General features: G+C 37.7%; 3 protein-coding genes across 3 annotated transcripts; 2 read left to right on the top strand and 1 right to left on the bottom strand.

The window, feature by feature from the left end:
• Positions 1–58: 58 nt before the first annotated feature.
• On the top strand, positions 59–5,671 carry LOC116298265 (calcium channel flower homolog). Its single transcript, XM_031706655.2, has 5 exons — positions 59–273; positions 1,021–1,093; positions 1,507–1,635; positions 2,212–2,319; positions 2,460–5,671. Exons 1-5 carry the CDS (start codon positions 192–194, stop codon positions 2,551–2,553), a joined length of 486 nt encoding a protein of 161 aa, XP_031562515.1. The 5' UTR covers positions 59–191; the 3' UTR covers positions 2,554–5,671.
• Positions 5,663–7,597, bottom strand: LOC116298263 (uncharacterized). The gene has a single exon (XM_031706653.2). It carries the CDS (start codon positions 7,582–7,584, stop codon positions 6,592–6,594), a length of 993 nt encoding a protein of 330 aa, XP_031562513.1. The 5' UTR covers positions 7,585–7,597; the 3' UTR covers positions 5,663–6,591.
• A 350-nt stretch (positions 7,598–7,947) lies between these two features.
• LOC116298272 (actin-related protein 5) lies at positions 7,948–18,727 on the top strand. Its single transcript, XM_089024801.1, has 20 exons — positions 7,948–8,082; positions 8,194–8,313; positions 8,497–8,585; positions 8,915–9,031; positions 9,413–9,524; positions 10,255–10,350; positions 10,665–10,758; positions 10,938–11,037; positions 11,614–11,730; positions 11,985–12,095; positions 13,063–13,140; positions 13,227–13,262; positions 13,468–13,563; positions 14,410–14,646; positions 14,993–15,110; positions 15,342–15,436; positions 16,045–16,139; positions 16,562–16,636; positions 17,413–17,530; positions 18,298–18,727. Exons 1-20 carry the CDS (start codon positions 8,064–8,066, stop codon positions 18,577–18,579), a joined length of 2,205 nt encoding a protein of 734 aa, XP_088880927.1. The 5' UTR covers positions 7,948–8,063; the 3' UTR covers positions 18,580–18,727.
• Positions 18,728–18,994: the final 267 nt, after the last annotated feature.

Below are 18,994 nucleotides of genomic sequence, written 5' to 3' on the forward strand. Positions count from 1 at the left end.
TTCAACCATATAAGGTAAATTCCGGTGAGATTTTCTCTCTCGGGAGTTCGATATTTAGTCGTGTTACTAGATGACACGCGAACCGTATCTCCTGCTCAAATACAAAAACAATCTTCACGGCTTTAAAAACTCTTGAAATGTAAAAGAAATTTTTCGAAATCTTTGATCGCAGCTAAATTATTACCTTCATCATGGCAGAAAGTTCAACGAATAGCGACGTCCCCAAAGGAATGAGGCTTGTAGTCCGGGCGTGGGGAGCTATTTCGGCGTTGTGTAAGTACACCATAATGACTTTTTATACACCGGAACTCTACGAATATGCAGACGTTTTTCCTTATTTATTACAGTATAACCACTTTTTATACCCCAGAGTGTTAGTAGGACTAGTCGAAAATGTAGGATAATTGTAAATCTGGCTGTAAATATTTAAAATATTGTCGAATTGTTGACGATTCTACCCTCACTTTGATTCATATTCCTTGTACTTCAATACTGTCACCTGCCTTCAATGAATTTTGTAGCCAAAATGTAATTTATTCTGCTTCGTTATGAACTCAGATTTCTCTCGTTTCGATAAGTAAAAATGATATTTGGCTTATTGTGTATCGTTTTACAACTTTAAATTATGAAATCAGAGAAATCTGTAGTACATTTGAGGTTCAAGCAATTGAGAGCTTTCTTCACCAAATTCATCACAAACAGCTGTTATTGACGTCCCTGCAGATCGTCTATGGGCTAAATTGAATAAATTAATCTCTAGTTTCAAGTCACTCGATTAGATTTTCTTTTGAAAAAGAGCAATAAATGAGCATATATAATATTAAACCCATTAAATTTGAAAAATATCTTATTGAGTTACTACATCAAACATTAATTTAAAAATATTGTTTTTATAAACCTGTACACTGAAATTAAGAAATGTAAAAAAAGGGGAAAAAATGGAATAAGAAATCTTTGTGATTGACATAAACTTTTGAAGTCTTCATATAATTGTTTTTTTTAATATATATTTTTTTCTAGGTTGTACAGCAATGGGATTCTTTGTATTGTTTACCTTATCTGCAAAATGCTTTGGAATGGGGCTATTGATGATGTAAGGACTATATAGCAATTATTTGGCGAAGGTGAAGTGAATATCGGGGAATATTTACCGAGACGCGAGTCTTTGAGCGGCGAGGTAAATATTCTCCATATTCACTGAGCCCGAGGTGAATAATTGTTTTAGCATATACCAACTTGTGTACAGAGTAACTTATTTATATATAAAATAATTCAATAAAAACAAACAAACAGAAACTTTTAGTTTGCGTGACAAATTCATGCAAAACTTTTAGCAAAACTCTTAGGCCATACTTTGTTGCCTTTTTAGTATTGATAGGAATAGCATTTTCTTTCATTTTTTCAATTTCCTGCAAAACAATTGCCGGCAAATGCCACTTTGTTGGCGACTCAATATTCCGAGATTCAGAGGAATAAAGGAAGATAACTTGTTTTTATTTTCTTCAGCTTTTTAGGAATTTTTGTTATGGCTTTTGAAGTCCCTGCATGTTGTCAATATATGGGATGGATGGTAACCATTAGCAACTGGGTTGAAGACCACTTTAAATTCTGGATGAGAGCAACATTATATTTTGGGTAAATATTATATATGATTTTATGAGTAATCTTTATATGGAGAATGAAGGCATTTAAACCATGAAATAAAAAATACTAGTCAACGTGTAAGTTAAATGGACCCAGAAAACAATGGAATTCATGTCTACTAAAGTTTATAGTCTAATATCTACAGTATTTCACAGGTTCAGTGACTTCACTCTATGTGGTATGTTATGTAATGTTTAATAAACGAGCAAGAGTGTTTTATCGGGTATAAAACACGAGGTGTAGCCGAGTGGTTCTAGACCCGATAAAACACGATCTGAGAGTTTATTAAACGGCTTAGAAAACTCATGATGTATGTTCTCATATTGTACAGAATTCTTTACGAAATGAACCAAGTTTGATAGAGAAAATCCAAGTTAAAGTTTATGCAAATGAAGACAAATCTATATCAGATATAAAACCTCCTTCATGGTCATGATTTCTATTGTGTTTCCTTCATGAATTATCAATGCATTTTCTAAGTAATTCTCGTATATTTGTGGTACGTAAAAAAATATCTTGGTGAATTGAGTGGTACTGTAACTGGAATATACTTGTTTTTCTCATCAGGGTTGCTTTGGTCCCAATTATCATGTGCTTAGAAGTTTCTACCTTTGTTGGTGCTGGGTCTATCTGTATCACAGCTGCTTTATATGGCGTACTTGCTATTGGCAAAAAGTAAGAGAAGTCATCTAATCTAGATTATTCACCCATGGCCAACAACTACAGTCAACTGCATGTTAAAATGTTGGTTAGTTGACCTATTTATTGCTCATCTGACTAATGCAATATGTACAATATTATTCTTGCAATATCAGAGGAGCAGCTGCCCAAAATAAGAAACCTGAAGATGTTGAAATGACTGCTGGACTTGTCGATAAAAGTGGTAATCCTACAACAACTACCCCATGATTAAACCTGCTTCAAATGAAGCTACTAATCATTCCAAGGGTAAATGAATGGTTTCAGTTTACGTTTGATATGTGCTGGGACCTGACTGTGCTATGAACACTTCCATGCACAAGTTCTTGATTTCCTTTTGAAAACTTTGAATTGTGCTTTTTACTGATGACCATTAGTCCCTTTTACAGCTCCCTGTGCCATCTTGAAAGGTACTAAGCTGTGCCTTTGCATCAAAATGAGATGAAACGTGACCTTGCAATGAAATAGTTGTTTTTTTAACACCTAGGACAATCATTCCCATTACTCTATTATTGCAAGCTCACCATTTGTCTTGCTTTGATGCAAAGACACAGTTACCTTTCAAGATGGTGCAGGAAACTGTGAAAGGAGCTATTGGGTATCAAAGCTTCACTTTCACGTTTTGATAGGTTGAGTATGTGCATCTTTGTGATGATATCAAAACAGCAAAGTGAGGTGCTGATACCAAATTGGTTTTAGGAGCTAAAAAAGCTATAATATTATTTGTAAATGGTCTTAATTTATTGGGAGGGAGGGGTGAAAAAATGGGAGACTGACTTGCCATATTATTTTGAGGTACTGTATGGAGGGGCTTCATTGGAAATTTGCATTATTTTTGTTAAACACTTGATGGTATAAAGGTCATAATCAGAATTTTGTCAGTATACAGAAGTACGATATGGCAAGCTAGTCTGAATGAAAATCAGGTAATGTAATTGGTTTGCAAATTAAGGTGATTGGACTTCAGCCATCTAAATTGGGCTTTCAATTTGAATTTCAAAGTTTCTGTTTCCTCCAAGATCAGGACAAAAACTATGGAGCATTCTCACGTGACGTCACAATGGCCATGTTGGTGTACTAAAACAATACATTTTCTATCCTCTGGGAATTGAACCCTATTTTTATGCAAAAATTGTTCAGAAAATTTCTATAGTTTGGTAAATCAATATGGCTGCCTTGTCGCTTGAGGGAAAATGCTCTATATTGTCCAAGCTTAGTTCAATACATTTTCCTGTATGAACCTTGTGGTAGGTCAATAGCCCTCGTTCTCTTTACCTTTGGCTTAATGTTTCCCAGTGTCATTCCCTAAAGTATCATTTCTTTGTTTAATGGAAACATTAATATGGATACAACTCAAATTAGGGAATAACATGGTCTGAAATGTCAAAACATTACCTCCAAGTTAAAGAGGTCTTTATATACTGTAACCTTTAATGTAATCAAAAGAACTAAAAAATGTATTTTCAAAGAAAAGAAAGCAGTCTTAATAATTGTACCTTGGCTTTGTTCATTGCCATGAATGCACCATCTGTTAAAATGCTTTGCCATTTTATTTAGGTTTTATCAATATCTACATTAGGTTTTAATTAGATTTTAAACAATATTTTAGTAAGACCTTTTTTCAGTAGCACGGCAAGCAGAACAACATTTATAAGCTAGTACTTCATGGTTTGCTAACCCTTTATATTTGGGTAGAATAAAGCTTTAAGTCAATGTTAGTTTGCAGACACGTCACTAAGAGTACCACTTTAACTAAATTTAAGATTAAAAAAACTATAGTCAGTCAGGAAAAATCAAAACAGTATCATATAATTGATCTTAACCATGCAATCACAATCTTTCATTTCCATGGTTACGTCAAACATTTTCACAGATATCTAGCCTTCATTGCTTGCTTCTGATTGGTTCAAGTTTGATTCTTTTGTTTTAAATCTATGTTGTGATTGGTTGAGTGGTCCCAGTTAGTGTGTCTACACCATAAAGTAATATCTGCACTTTCACATGTTGTCATTACAACTGTACTTATGCTGAACTACTGCAACTTAATTGCTTAACTTGAATGATTTAAAGAAAATTATTAGTTAAACCTCCTAAAACTCATGAATATTTAATGAGGAGAAAACAAAGCAAATCACTACTGTGACGGTGGTTTGGAAATGTGTTCTTAATTTGCATTAAATTTCGTAAGCTTTTTCTTTGATTTTCTCCAAGAAATATTCATGAGTTTGAGAAGTAATTTGAAACACTTGAGGGAGTTCTTCCTTCGATTTCCAAACACCTCAAAGTCAGTTAAAAAAACTTTGCTGTGCCTCGTTTTTTCAACTCACTTTTCGGTGTTTGGAAATCGAAGGAAGAACTCTCTCGCGTGTTTGAAATATTACTTATTAGCTGGGAGTTGGAAAAAAAATGATTAATAACAAATTATATATGGAAATATATGGGAAATAGAGAGCAAATACAAAACTAAATAATGAAGGGATGAGTTGCTATTTGTTCTGATAATTATCCATTTAGCATTTCTGCGAGCATGCCAGTAATATTTATGCATTAGGTGCTGGAACTTAACAGACTAATGTCTAATTTATTTTATTGTGATATTTTTGAACTTTTTATGTCAGAGGAAAATTTAAATTTAAATTGCATGAGCTGGAGTATTAAGGTTGTGGAGAGAGAGAATTAAACTAGCTTTAAGGTCCCAACACCTCGGATGCAATTTTTATTTTAAAATGTCAACAGTTTGCCACACAAAAACAATTGAAGTATATGCAGAAAAAGATATAAATTATCCCACTCCAGCAATAGCATTTTAATCAGGACCAAAATGCAATGAAAATAGTAACAAATAAAAATATGGCATATCTAAAGGATACTTTAGATAAATTGTGTGGTTCCAGAAATTATCCATACCACCCTACCCCCAGAAATTCAATTTTCTTCCATGCAAACTCTGTAATTTTGCTCTTTCTCCAACTCCCCCTACCCCTCAGAAATCCCAAATTCCTCTGGGGGGGGGGGGGGAGGGGGTTTGGATAATTTCTGGAATAACACATTCCTTTACTCTGACCACTCAGTTTAAAAATCTTAAAAGTTGCATTTTCTTAATGCCCATGGATAATTGTATCTTTGTTGTGGAGACCAGGAATCTCACTATTATGTTAGAAATCGTACCATAAATTTGGTTAGAAAGGTAGATTTAAATTTTTTTAAATTAAAAACAATATTTTAATTTTATATGATTTTTGGGGGAAAGGTTTTGAAGTTATTGATTTGTGAAATTACTTTTGATTATTTAGTGAATAAAGAGGGAAAATAAACTCTGTTTTAAAGACTTCTGTGTACTTTATTTCAGGAAATTTGTTGAGTAAATTTGTGTCGAGTGATGACATGGTCACTTTTTCTCTCCCCATGCCGCTTCAAGCTTGCCCCCACTCCCTAGGCAACAACAGTCTAGATTTTTTTCTCCATAGAAGATATTCACAAGCTTGGCCTTCTCCATGGCTATAGAGGCTTTGCACCATCACGTGATGGTAGCCATGACAGGAGGCACAACAATAGAGTCTTTTCCCCCTGGGAAACTGAATTCTTTCTCATGTAAATTAGATTAGACTGATAATGATTTGATGATTTATGATTTATATAGAGCCCTTTCTATATGAATATAACCAAAGGTGCTTTACATTGAGTTGTGAATGACAAAATTTATACAATTTACAAGCATGAGAGATGGTTAGTATGAAATGTAGGCACTGAGGGTGGTCACTGCCAGGGTTTCTTTAGCCTGTGTAGCCAGGCGTTCCTTGCGGGTACAAGTAACGCATGGCTATGCAGGCTAGGGTTTCTTTACGTCCTCAGTGGTTCTTTTACGTCCCTCCGATGTTGGTTAGTAACGATGAGTGTGGAGAGATGGGACCGCCATTTAAAGTGGCCATCCGAGCCACTTGAAAGTCTAACCATTTGCAGATGTAATTACAAAGGCAACACTTTCTCCTCAGTTATTTTAAGACCCTGAATGTTGGTCTGGCCGGGACTTGAACCACGATCCCCCGCACGAAAGTCCAAAGCTCAACCAACTGAGCCAACCGGTTTGCAGTACAGATGCAGATTCAATTTTTCCTGCCTCCTGTCATGGCTACCACAACATGATGGAGCAAAACCTTCATAGTGTTTGATAAGTCAATCCTAAAAATAGTACTGGACCAGTACTACCAGAGGGTTACAGATTATATGGAAATAGTATGAGTTGATGTATCAGCTAACAATGTTTAAAACATCTTTAAAACACAACTTGTCTTTAATAGTCTCTGGCAGGGGTAGATAAGGGACCCATTCTTCTATTGAGTTCCTGCTCTGATTGAAATGAAGCTCTTTGCGAATAGCCAGTACGCAAAGGAACATAAGTGACCTAGGCTGTCCAACAAGGGGTTCCAGGAAGGATTTAATAGTTGCACTTCCAAGATCAATGGGTTGTTTACCAACATTATTATAATAGTCCACATCGGCTCCTGCTTGCAATAAAAGTTCTGTGGTCTCTATATCGTCTACTGTCGAGGCTACATGCAATGGAGTATTGCCTTTAAAGTCGGCAGCATTGACATTGGCTCCATAAGAGACCAGAGCAGACGAACAAGCGAGATGTTTATGTTGTACAGCAAGATGTAGAGGGGTAGCAAGACTCTTCCCAGAAGGTCTGTTCAAATCCCCTCCATATCTCGCCAGGATTTTAATACATTCAGGGTGATTATGACGAGCAGAGAAGTGCAATGGGGTTAAATTTTCGCCATGTGAACGCGATTGAGGATGTGGCGACTTTAAAGCAAAGTCAGCTTCGGCGCCCTTCGCCATTAACACCTCAGCTGTTTTTAAATGGCCGTTTCTTGCAGCTAAATGAAGCGGGGACATACCTTCTTTAGTCACTGCATTCACATCAGCACCATGATTTATAAACAACACAACACAAGCAAGACTATCAAAGCGAGCTGCTACGTGAAGGGGCGTTGTAAAATCTGCAATAGTTTGATTAACCTTGGCGCCATTTTGAAGAAGGAATTCCGCACATTCAACATGGTCGTGTGCTGCTGCCACATGAAGCGGCGTAACTCCCCCAGCCATACAATTTACATTCACACCGGCGTTTAGTAAATCTTTAGCTTCGGTTATGTTACCTTTTCGAATGGCTTTGACCAGGAGTTTTAAGCGAACGAAGCGTTCGTTTAGTTGTCGTTCATGGACGACGGCCGCCATCTTCGTTTGTTGTTTGTTGTTTGTTGTGATTTGCCCCTCCCTCCCCTCCCATGTGACATATTTTAAAATCATTACTCTGAACCACAGGCAGCCCAATACATCATTACTGGCTGGTTGCTTGTTGCGTTATATCTTTGGAACACCTTGGACAAAGAAATATAAAGCCGTTTTCCGTGTTTGATAATCTGATCAAAACAGGCGGGATGCAGCTGAGAGAAGACGAGAGAAGCGTAGGAAACCACGACGCACAGCCAGCAACCTCAAACCACAGGGGGCCCAATATGACAAAAATAAACAAAAATAAACCCAGAATGAAACTCGTTTCGAGCTTTTCGTATCTTTGGGTCAAGGTGGTATGCCAAGTAACACAAGCGAATGGGTAAATCGAGCACTATCTCAAAAATCCAATAAAGAGCATTTTTTCTGGTCTTATCTTTCTTCTCAGCTTGGGTTCCCTGTGGAATTTTAACAAATTCAAAATGGTGGAAGGATCACAAGGTTTGTCTTTATTTTTACTACGATTATTCACCCTTCGTCGTCCTCGAATTCCATAAATCAAATATCTTAACCGCAAAAGTAAGTTCAAAATAATATTCTTTCATTTTTCAGAACAATCGAACAGAGAAAAGCATATTTTTACATTCAAAGACTTTGAGCCAGTACCTGATGCTGTCTTTGACTATCCTGGCTCTATTCGTGATGGAAAGGTTCCTTTGGTCATCGACAATGGTACGTAAATATAGTCTTTATTATCAGTTCACATACCTCCTCTATTGGCATATAAATAGGTCTGACTCGTCTGGTTATAAGTTTTAACCATCTTTGTATTAAATTATATATCTCATACCTCAAACCTTATTAGCTTCTTCGTCCTATTAAGTTTATCAATGGATGGATATTCCTTTTTGGCAGGAGGCTACCAATGCCGTGCTGGATGGGCAACAGACAGTAAGCCAAAGCTTGTGTTCAGAAATCTAGTAGCCAAGTCAAGAGGAAGAAAGGTTAGAATGTAACAGCTGATCCATTTATACACTATATACTTACCTGGTATATTGTGGTCTTATTTTGGGATGAACAATACTATGAAACAGGGTTGTTGCCAGACCGAAATGTTTACCAAGGCAAATGACCATGAAAGGCAACTATAAGGGGTTTGAAATATTGACACCCTCAAAAATGTGATTTCTAGAATTTTGAGGGGCATTTTTGACATACACTGTATATGTATTAACAAATTGTACAATTGGTTTAAAGTTATGACAATTTCTCATAATATTACAATTGTTACCTTGGATGGACTTACTAGTTCCATTTCTCTTTATCTTTCAAGGGAGAACCAGACTCTGGAGGTATTGCTCTTGGTAATGATATTGGTAACCTGGAAATGCTCCGCTGGTCTGTCAAGACACAGTTTGATAGGGATGTTGTAACACATTATGAATGCCAGGTAAATGTGCACAAACATTCAGGAAATGACGGGTAGTACAGTGTTATATTGCAGTAGTGCAATCGATCTGTGGGTTAGCCATGCCCTGACTTAGATTAAACCAGAGGCTGTTTTAGGGTTTGATTTGTGAGTTAACTATGCCCTGACTAGATCACAGCCACAGAGTTTATTTCAGGGTTCAAACTATAAGTTAACTGTGCCCTGACTTAGATCAGCCCAGAGGCTGTTTTAGGGTTTGATAACTAATCTGTTATTATTATTATTATTATTATTATTATCATTATTATTATTATTATTATTATTATTATTATTATTATTATTATTATTATTGGTTATGATTACAAAATTTACTAATAAACTTGATTTTTCGATGAATAATAGGAACAAATCTTAGATCACACTTTTGGTCATCTGGGTATAAATACCCCTGGTGGAATCAACCATCCTATCATCATGACTGAACCAGTCTGTAACCCTAACTACTGCAGGACATGTAAGTCAATTGACTGCTTCGACCATATGTTGGCCATCTTGGATTGCTAGGCATTATGGGGGCAAACGAAGCTTTGTTACAGTAATGACCTTTATTGATATTGTGTGTTCCAAAAATTATCCATACCCCCTCATGGAGGAATTTTTATAAGACACCCCCCTACCCCCTGGAAATTCCAATTTTCTTCGATACAAACTCTGTTATTTTTGTTCTTTCTCTGACCCCCTACTCTTTGGAAATCCCAAATTCCTCTGTGGGGTGGATATGGATAATTTCTGGAACTACACATTTTAACAGCTAACCTCGAGAGAATACAACAAAAGATGAATTGAGATGGCACATCAATCACCTTTACCCATGAAAGAAAAACAAACAAACAAACAAAACTCTATATATTTCCTGTCACCTTGAGTAGTCCAGTACCACTCGAAAACTGGATTTTCATTGCTCTCTAAGTACAGTACCTCTTTTGTAAGGTTAGGTTTAGTGCTATTATTTGGATGACCAATCTATTGTTTTTTAATCCAATCATGTTACTCGTTCTGAGTGGTATGGGCTGGCTCGTCACCTTTGTTTAACTGGAAAGATCGTCACCATATCGTTGAAGTATTCCATTAATTATGATAATGCTAGCTATTTTTATTATGCAATGGAGGAAAGATACTTGCATTATAGTTACATTATATTTCATGGACATACATGTATTATAAATAATTCTTTATATCTTCAGTGATGTCAGAACTTCTGTTTGAGTGTTATCATGTGCCGTCTGTTGTCTATGGAATCGACAGTCTGTTCAGCTTATATAACAACAGACCTAATGCATGTAAGTACGCTGTCATCTCAATTCACCAAAAAGTAATAATAGTAATAATAATAATTAATTTTGTTTATAGAGGATAACACTTGACAGTAATTCAACTGATAAACAGAAGTGAAGTGAATTATTGGTATTGAGATTCTGGTGCAAGGAAATCCTCCCCCCCCCCCCCCCCCCCCCTGATTATTTATTTAGCTCAAAAAGTCCAGGTCTGGAATGAAATCAGAGACCTCCTGAGATGAGAAGAGAGTTTGACAGTGCTACGAGAATGTAACCCTGACCACAATATGATTTAGTTTTTGATCGTTTTTTCTTTTCAGTGTCAACCAATACTCTTGTAGTGTCATCAGGATATCAAGTCAGCCATGTACTTCCTGTTATTAATGGCAGACTTGATGCACAAAACTGTAAAAGGTTTGTAATAAGCACTCTTGGAGCTACATACATTATTTTTTTCACAACCAACCCAAAACTCAAAATAAAATAAATGGTTTGAAACCAGTCTGAATGATAAGGTTGGTTGTCACCAACAGCAAGAAACTTTCTCCTAGTATTTCAAAAGTTTTTCTCCAGCATTTTTTTTATTGTTGCAGGATAAATCTGGGAGGTGCCAGTGTAGCATGGTACATGCAGCGATTGCTACAGTTGAAACATCCTGCTCATGTTGCTCAGATCACATTAGCAAGAGCGCAGGCAAGTGCTCTTATAGTCTGCATACTGTCGTGAACATTGGGATGGTTGCTACTCTTCCATAACCCATCATTAGACCTCTTTCACTTGGGTATAATGTTTTTCCCATGTGTCTTATTCCTTCGACCAATAATTCAAAACTTACAGTTTTATCCATTTTTATATGTCTTCTCATGCCCAACTTTTAAACAAAAAAATGATACTAAGAGATGACACATGGTCTGAAATGGAAAAACATTATGTCCATTACATCCATTGCCGCGTTGTTGCTTCATCAATTTATATACCAATCCATACCTCCGTCCGTCCTTCCGTCCGTCCGTCCATCCATCCATCCGTCCGTCCATCCATCCGTCCGTCCGTCCGTCCGTCCGTCCATCTATCCATCCTTCCATCCATCATGTTATCTATCTGATAATGTTCTTTTGATTATTTATTTTTTTTTCTTCTTTGAAGCTTCACTTTTTTCCTTTTTTCTTCCATCTCTTTTTCACTTCTATCCTTTCCCCTTTTCTCCACTTTGCTTTTTCTTTCTTTTCTCTTCATTTTCTCAGTGTTTCCCCACGTTTACTTTCTCAGGAGTTGGTTCACGACCATACCTACATATCTATCGACTATGAGCCCGATATATTAAAGTGGTCTTCTACTGATTATTATGATGATAACGTCAAAAAGATTCAACTTCCATTTCACCAGGTAGGAAAGCATGATGTAACTCCAGGACTCCAGGGGTATAGCCAGGATTTCAGGATGTTCCGAAAGGTGGGGGGAGGGGGGGAGGGGGGGAGGGGAAGACAAATAAAAAAATTCCACCATTTTCGTTTGGGCCTCCCAAACGCCGAACCAAACAAAAAAACGCCTTTGAACTCTACGTGCACAAGTCTTTTATTTTGAGAAAATTCGGTGTCTTGGTTTTACTCATTACTCATTATGATTTTTTTCTTTTTCAGCCACAAGTTCCTCAAAACAACTCGAGCAAGAATGAGGAAAAAGATAAACTACGTCGACAGAAGCAGGGAAAACGTTTACAGGAGATTAACGCAAGGAGACGCGAAGAAAAGGTAATGCGATATTTCAAAAATATTTTCTATTACAGTACGTAAGTCCTCTTCACCCATCTCTGCATCCATTGGGTAAAAGTATTGCCAAAGTAGTAATACGTATGATTGTATACAAACTTCCTATTGATGAGTTACAAGCATTTGCAAGAGAGTAAAAAGACATAAACATGGCGGCCATTGTGGTGCCGTTAACAATGGATGCTAATGAGAAATCTTTTGTTAAATGCCAACAACAAGGCCGCGATGATTTGACATGCAATCGAAGAAAAATGAGGGTTGTATTCGTTTTCCAACAGCGCAGCGCAATGATCCTAAAAATAGCTTAAAGATTCGGACAACTATTGCATTCTGTTTAACCGCTACGAGGATTATACGGACCGATTTTATTATATTTACTTAAAGTTACAATAATAACCCATGTAAACTAAGATCAACTGCGATCGGCTGGGAAATTTATTTGCTGAAAGTAAACTTGTAAGTTTGTTTGTCCGAATTTCGCCTTTGTCTTCGTTTTTATGACGTCACGGTTGCGTTGCGCCATTGTCCAAGAAGGCACATGAAGACTTTTAAAACGAATTCACGAAAGTCTCTTCAGTGAGGATGCACTTCAACTAGACTTGCACTAATTAGGTCGCATTCCCTGACTTTCTTGGAAATGCTCACTGAATTTGGTGTTTTGCGTGGAGTGAGAGTCGGGCTTCGTTGCGCTGGGCGACTTTCAATTGAGAAAGTCCATGCTTACAGGATACGATTAGCAGATTGTGTTTGGGCGTAATGGTTTTCCATTTCAGACCACTTGTTACAGTACTTACTTGTCTTGAGTATTATTTCATTGCTTATCAATAATGCCTGTGGTAGCAAATTAGTAATTGTTAAAAATGAAACGAAGAATCTTTTATCCTAAAAAAATGGAAAACGCCACACCTGAATGGATCGGTCTTGATCTAATATGTAACTTCTGTTTAAGATCGCTAGAGAAGAAGCAAGACTCAAAGAATTAAACGATATAAAAGATTTGGAAGGCAAAGACGAAGATGCGTTCAAGGTAAATTTAACTTTGCAAACAATATCTTATATTTATGTTAATATTTTTTCATTTAAAAATTGTTTCTGGTTTCCTCTCTTTCCCAGGCTGCTTTAAAAGGAGGTGGTTTTCAGACAAGTCAGGTAAGCTTTATAAAAAGGTTCACTAACTAAGGTTAAATCTTAGATTTCTTTTGCGTCCTTTCCTGTAAGCTTGATGATGTCGTCATGACGAGCTCAAAACGTAGCTGCTCAATAATTTTTTTTTGCTTTTGGAACTGCTCGATTAAATTCAACGTCTTAAAATGTCTAAATGATTTTAATATCAGTTGCATGTGTTCTCTTGAAGTCTCTACAGAATGCCATCAAAAACCTAATCACATCCATGCAGAAAAGAAAAGAAAAACTTGCAGCGATGCAAGCAGCAGCAGAATTGGATGAAGCGGTAAGAAGCAAGGCCCAAAATAGGGACTGAATTTTATTGATATACATCAATGTCATTAACGTTGTCCACCGAAAAAAGACATTTACACATTTACACATTTAGACTAAAGTGAGCCTGAATTTTAAATGTAAAATTCAACTCCTGAATCGAAAATCCAGAATGCCCCGACCATTTAGTGAGGATTTAAGATGGAGAATGGTATTTCAGCGTTTGTTTTATACCAGAACTTTCAAGGAAACACGTGATATTTCTTTTAGTCTAAATGTGTAAATGTCTTTTTTCGGTAGACAACGTTAATGACATTGACTGGTAGGTGATAGATACCACTGATAATACCCTCGGTCTTCTGTCTCAGAGACTTGTTGAAATGCCGTTGAATTGCAATGCATTGTTTGGCATAAAATGGGACTGCATTTATCTTTGCGATTTGAAGTGTGTCCAATACCAATGTGATATATTTCTTGGACCCAATCCACCTAGGCATAATATTTTCCCATTTCAGACCACGTGTCATTGTCTTAAGAATACGATTCTTTTTTTGAGTTGTATCCATAGAGCGTTTTCACGTAACGTCACAAAACAAAACATTTTCTATCCTCCGGGAATTGAACTCTATTTTTATGCAAATGCTGTGCAGAAAGTTTCTATTGTTTATGGCTGCCCTCTCACGTGAGTGAAAACGCTCTATAGCCATGTGTCTTCTCATGCGCAATCGTTATAAAACAAAGATATGATGCTTTAGGGAAAGACACGTGGTCAGAAATGAGAAAACAGTGGAATAAGTCTATTTGGCAAAAAGCCTCAAAGCGGTAGAGGATCCTATTGTTCTTTCTTATTCTTTTTCAGGGCCAGGCATCCGGTAGTGGTGTTTTCATTGGTGTAGACAGCACATCCTCTGAGCAGCCACAGAGTCAAGACACCAAGAAGAGACAACGAAGCCCCAGGGGAGACACCAAGGGAGAATCAAGCGCCGAAAAAAGACTAAAGGAGGAGAAAAAACAAGAAATGCAAAAAGCGCAAGATAGTGGCCAGCAAGAAGAGGCTTTCAAATCTTGGCTGGCAGGACTGAAAAAAAGAAGAGAGGTGCTGTGTTCTTTGTTAATTATCGACTCCTTTTAGACGTGCGAGGGGGAGGGGAGGGAGGAGTGGGGGCTTTTTGCGCGGTTCTGTTTTGGAGGCAGGATACTGTGGGCGGTTATAAAACATAAAACAAATAAATATATATATAAATAAACAAACATTTTAAACCAATCCTGAAAGCAGAGAGGAGGCCGGCCGAGTGGTTAGTTCATTTTACGAATCGAAAGTTTGACTATACATTCATTTTTGGATATCTTTTGCTTAACCTGCACTATTTCTGTGTTACTATGCACAGGCCCTGATTACCCTTAACTTATCACGGTTTCAATTGGTTCATCCTTTATTCTAGGAAATTTACGAAGCACGGCAACAGCGAAGACAAAGACGAGAAGAACTGGCAACACGACGAAGCCAAGCTTCCATGGAGAGGATGAGGATACTGTCACGACTTGCTTATGATCCCAATGGTAATACAACAATAATTGAGATAAATTTGGTACTTGCCTTTATTCTACACTGTACAGTAAGACCGAGCCAAGGGGTCTCAGAGATACCAAAGTCTATACGGAGAGGGGAGGGGAAAGGACAATGTAACAACATTGTTGCATTTTTCTCTGTTGGTAACAACTGGCGCTTTCTGTCCCACTTGAAATGAACTTTTCTGATTCCAGTGGATAATCTAATGTTTTATTCTGCAGTGCGTGATGACGGGACAACTCGACAATCTCACAAGAAGAACAAAGAAGACACGTTTGGACAAAACGACGACGACTGGATGGTGTACAGGGCAATTGTAAGATGATGAACATCCTTTTATCGATACCTTGAAACAACCTCTGGGCTGATCTAAGTCAGGGCATGGCTAACTCACAGATTGAACCCTGAAACAACCTCTGGGCTGATCTAGGTCAGGCCACGGCTAACTCACAGATTGAACCCTGGAACAACCTCTGGGCTGATCTAAGTCAGGGCTCGGATAACTCACAGATCGAACCCTGAAACAACCTCTGGGCTGATTTAAGTCAGGGCATGGCTAACTCACAGATCGAACCCAGAAACAACCTCTGGGCTGATCTAAGTCAGGGCACGGCTAACTCACAGATTGAACCCTGGAACAACCTCTGGGCTGATCTAAGTCAGGCGCCAGATAACTCACAGATCGAACCCTGAAACACCTCTGGGCTGATCTAAGTCAGGGCATGGCTAACTCACAGATCCAACACTGAAACGACCTCTGGGCTGATCAAAGTCAGGGCACGGCTAACTCACAAATAGAATTGGAATTAAGCTTATAAGGGTTTGCGGAGAAACAAAACCCGGTGAAAATCCCTCCAATCAAGGAAGACCAAGCTCTACTCATTATTACATGGTCGTATGGGAATCTTGTTTTAATCTTTGTAGAATAAAGATGCCGGTGATTCAGACAGCGAAAAAGAACAAGAAGAATTAAACGAATTAGAGAATCTCCTGAAAAAACATGACCAAGAATTCGCAAGGTAATTCTTTCATAGCTTTTCAATTTTCATTAGCAAATAGAAAATAGAATGGATAGTAGAGGGCATATACCATATATCTCTTTAAAATATTCGTATGAAATTGCACGAATTAGTAAGTTTAGTAGACCTCAGTAGACCGTTGGCTCACAAAACTTTGCACTAATTTGTACAATTTTGTTAGTTAACTTTTTCACGAATATATTGTATGCACTCTTACTAATAATTTTATGCCTAGTTATATTTGTGCACCTTATTTTAGTAGGGTTCTTTTCTTTTCTTTTTTATCTTTTCTTTTCTTTTTCATTTAATGAGCCCTGTGTCCGCCAAAAATGTGTTGAGAAGGGAAATAATCCAAATCCAAATATCTTTGTTATATTCTATGGAAGAAATTTAAATCCTTTGTTGGAAACTTGTTGTTTCAGATCCGAGGAGTCCAAAGGAGCACCACTGGACTGGGGCGAGTACCATCAGCTTCATCTTGGAGTAGAGCGAATAAGGTTTGAGTTAGCCTCCTGTGCAGACGCAATTCTTAGGGTCTGTCACGCAACGTCGAGGAAAACATTGCGTGACAGACTCTAAGAACGGCTGCGTTGGAGGGTACGTTTATAATTACACATTCAAACAAGCCCTTTTGAATTGAAGTCTCACCCCTCTTTAAAGACCCTTGCATGTGACGTCAAAGCAGCTCAATTTGGAGTACAAAACAAAATAATTTCAAACTCCTGAGAATTGGAAATCTATCGTAATGTCCTCCAAATTGAGCTGCATTCTGACGTACCGTAAGGGGTCTAGAGATGAAGAGCCCTTAGTGTTATCGATACTTGAAACAACCTCTAAAGGCCGGTTTAGACGGTACAATTTTTTGCCTACAACTATCGTATACAACAGGCTCGCGCCATCCTACAACTCGAGTCGTAGCGTGTAAATCAAGTTGTATATAGTTGTAGGCGAAAATCGTACCGTCTAAACCGGCCTTAAGGCAACCTTTTGCTTGTTACACTTTGCGGAGGGAGGAAACCGGAGAACCTGGAGAAAAATCCTTGGCTCAAGGGATACACCTAGCAAATCCTACTCACATGTGATGTTGAGTTAAGTAATTGATCCCGAGAACCCAGAGGTTAGAGGCGAGTGTACTACCCCTATGCCACCCTTGAATCTGAAGAAACTAACTAAAATGAGTAGATAAGAACTATTTATTTTTGGATATTCCTTCTGTCGCCGGATTTGTTGTATCATATAATTGACATGATCCATCATCTTGCTTATCATCTAGAGTTCCAGAGATACTCTTTGAGCCATCCATGTTAGGAATCGAACAGGCTGGAATAACAGACACAATGGATTTTATATTGAACCACTATTCACCACGGATACAGAATTCTCTAGTGCAGGTATGTAGACCAAAGGTGGTTGCAACTCTGTTGATATAGATCACTTAGAGTAAAACAATCTTCACGAAACATTTCGATCTGCCTACAAAAAATTTATAGTGTCGAGACTGCTCTTTTAAGGGTTCAAAATGATATTCTTCAAGCCATAGACAAACGATGTGTAGTGATTTTAGTGACTCGTACTTGATCTATCAGCAGTCTTTGTCACTATTGCTCAGGTATTCTGCTTGAGAGGCTATCGACCAAGTATGGCATTAATGGGAATGCTCTTGACTGGTTCAGGTCATATCTATATGCGATAGATCACTTCATTTGGAGTTATTCATTTGGTTCAACTGAGGCTGCAATGTTCAAATTTGAATTACCCTATAAAACTACCTTGTAGCCTCGAGAGAATGCTTTGCGTTTGACCAATGAACAGGTGTATTGATGGTGTTGAATGTAGTAACCTTTTTTAGCATCACAGAGTTTTCCAGAGACATTAACTTGTTTGAGAGAGGGTGTAAATTCCTTTACCTAAATTGCTTTTTCATCGACAATATGGAAACTTCAAGAAACTTTTTTTTTTGGTGGAAAAAATTAACTGCAAAATGAATCAATAGCCATTATGATTTCTCTTAATGTAGCAACCAAGAAAAATTTGCACGCGGTATGCAGTCTGCCACTGACGCATGCACGATACGAAGAGGTCACAGGTTCGAAATTCTCTGAAACAAATTTGCTCGAAGAAACATAAATCCTATCATTTATTTCACTATTTTTTTCAGAATATCTTTCTAACTGGAGGAAACACCATCTTCCCTAACTTCCAGCAGCGTCTAGAAAAGGAACTTCTAGCAATAAGACCATTCAAGTCTTCATTCAAGATCCACAAGGCAGCCAATCCCAGGCTTGATGCTTGGTGTGGGGCAAGAAAGTGGGCGAGTAACTCGACTAACCTTACTTTAGGGAGTATTACTAGAAAGAACTATGAAGAGATGGGGCATGATTATCTCAAGGAACATTTTGCTTCTAATTTGTATGTCCCTACACCTGTGAATATTCAGTAGTTTGATGGATAAAGGAGAGGCATTTGTGAGTACTTTGGCCCCCCAGAAAAAAGATTCCCTGCTCATTTTTTGTCAGACAAGATTTAATTATGTCTAACGACGTTAAAGAGAAAGAAGGAAGGAAGGAAGGAAGAAAGGAAGAAAGGAAGGAAGGAAGGAAGAAAGGAAGAAAGGAAGGAAGGAAGGAAGAAAGGAAGAAAGGAAGGAAGGAAGGAAGGAAGGAAGGAAGGAAGGAAGGAAGGAAAGGAGGAAGGAAGGAAGGAAGGAGGAAAGAAGGAAGGAAGGAGGAAAGAAAGAAGGAAAGAGCGATAGAAAGAAACAGCGAAAGAAAGAAAATAGGAAGAAAAAAAAAAAAAGAAAGAACGACAGAAGGAAGAAAACAACGAAGGAAGTATCGAAAAAAGGATGATATGAA

This window comes from Actinia tenebrosa, unplaced genomic scaffold, assembly GCF_029948245.1.
Source record: "Actinia tenebrosa isolate PJP-AT-01 unplaced genomic scaffold, QUT_ActTen_1.0 PGA_scaffold9__36_contigs__length_13948895, whole genome shotgun sequence".
NCBI classification, from domain to species: Eukaryota; Metazoa; Cnidaria; class Anthozoa; order Actiniaria; family Actiniidae; genus Actinia; species Actinia tenebrosa.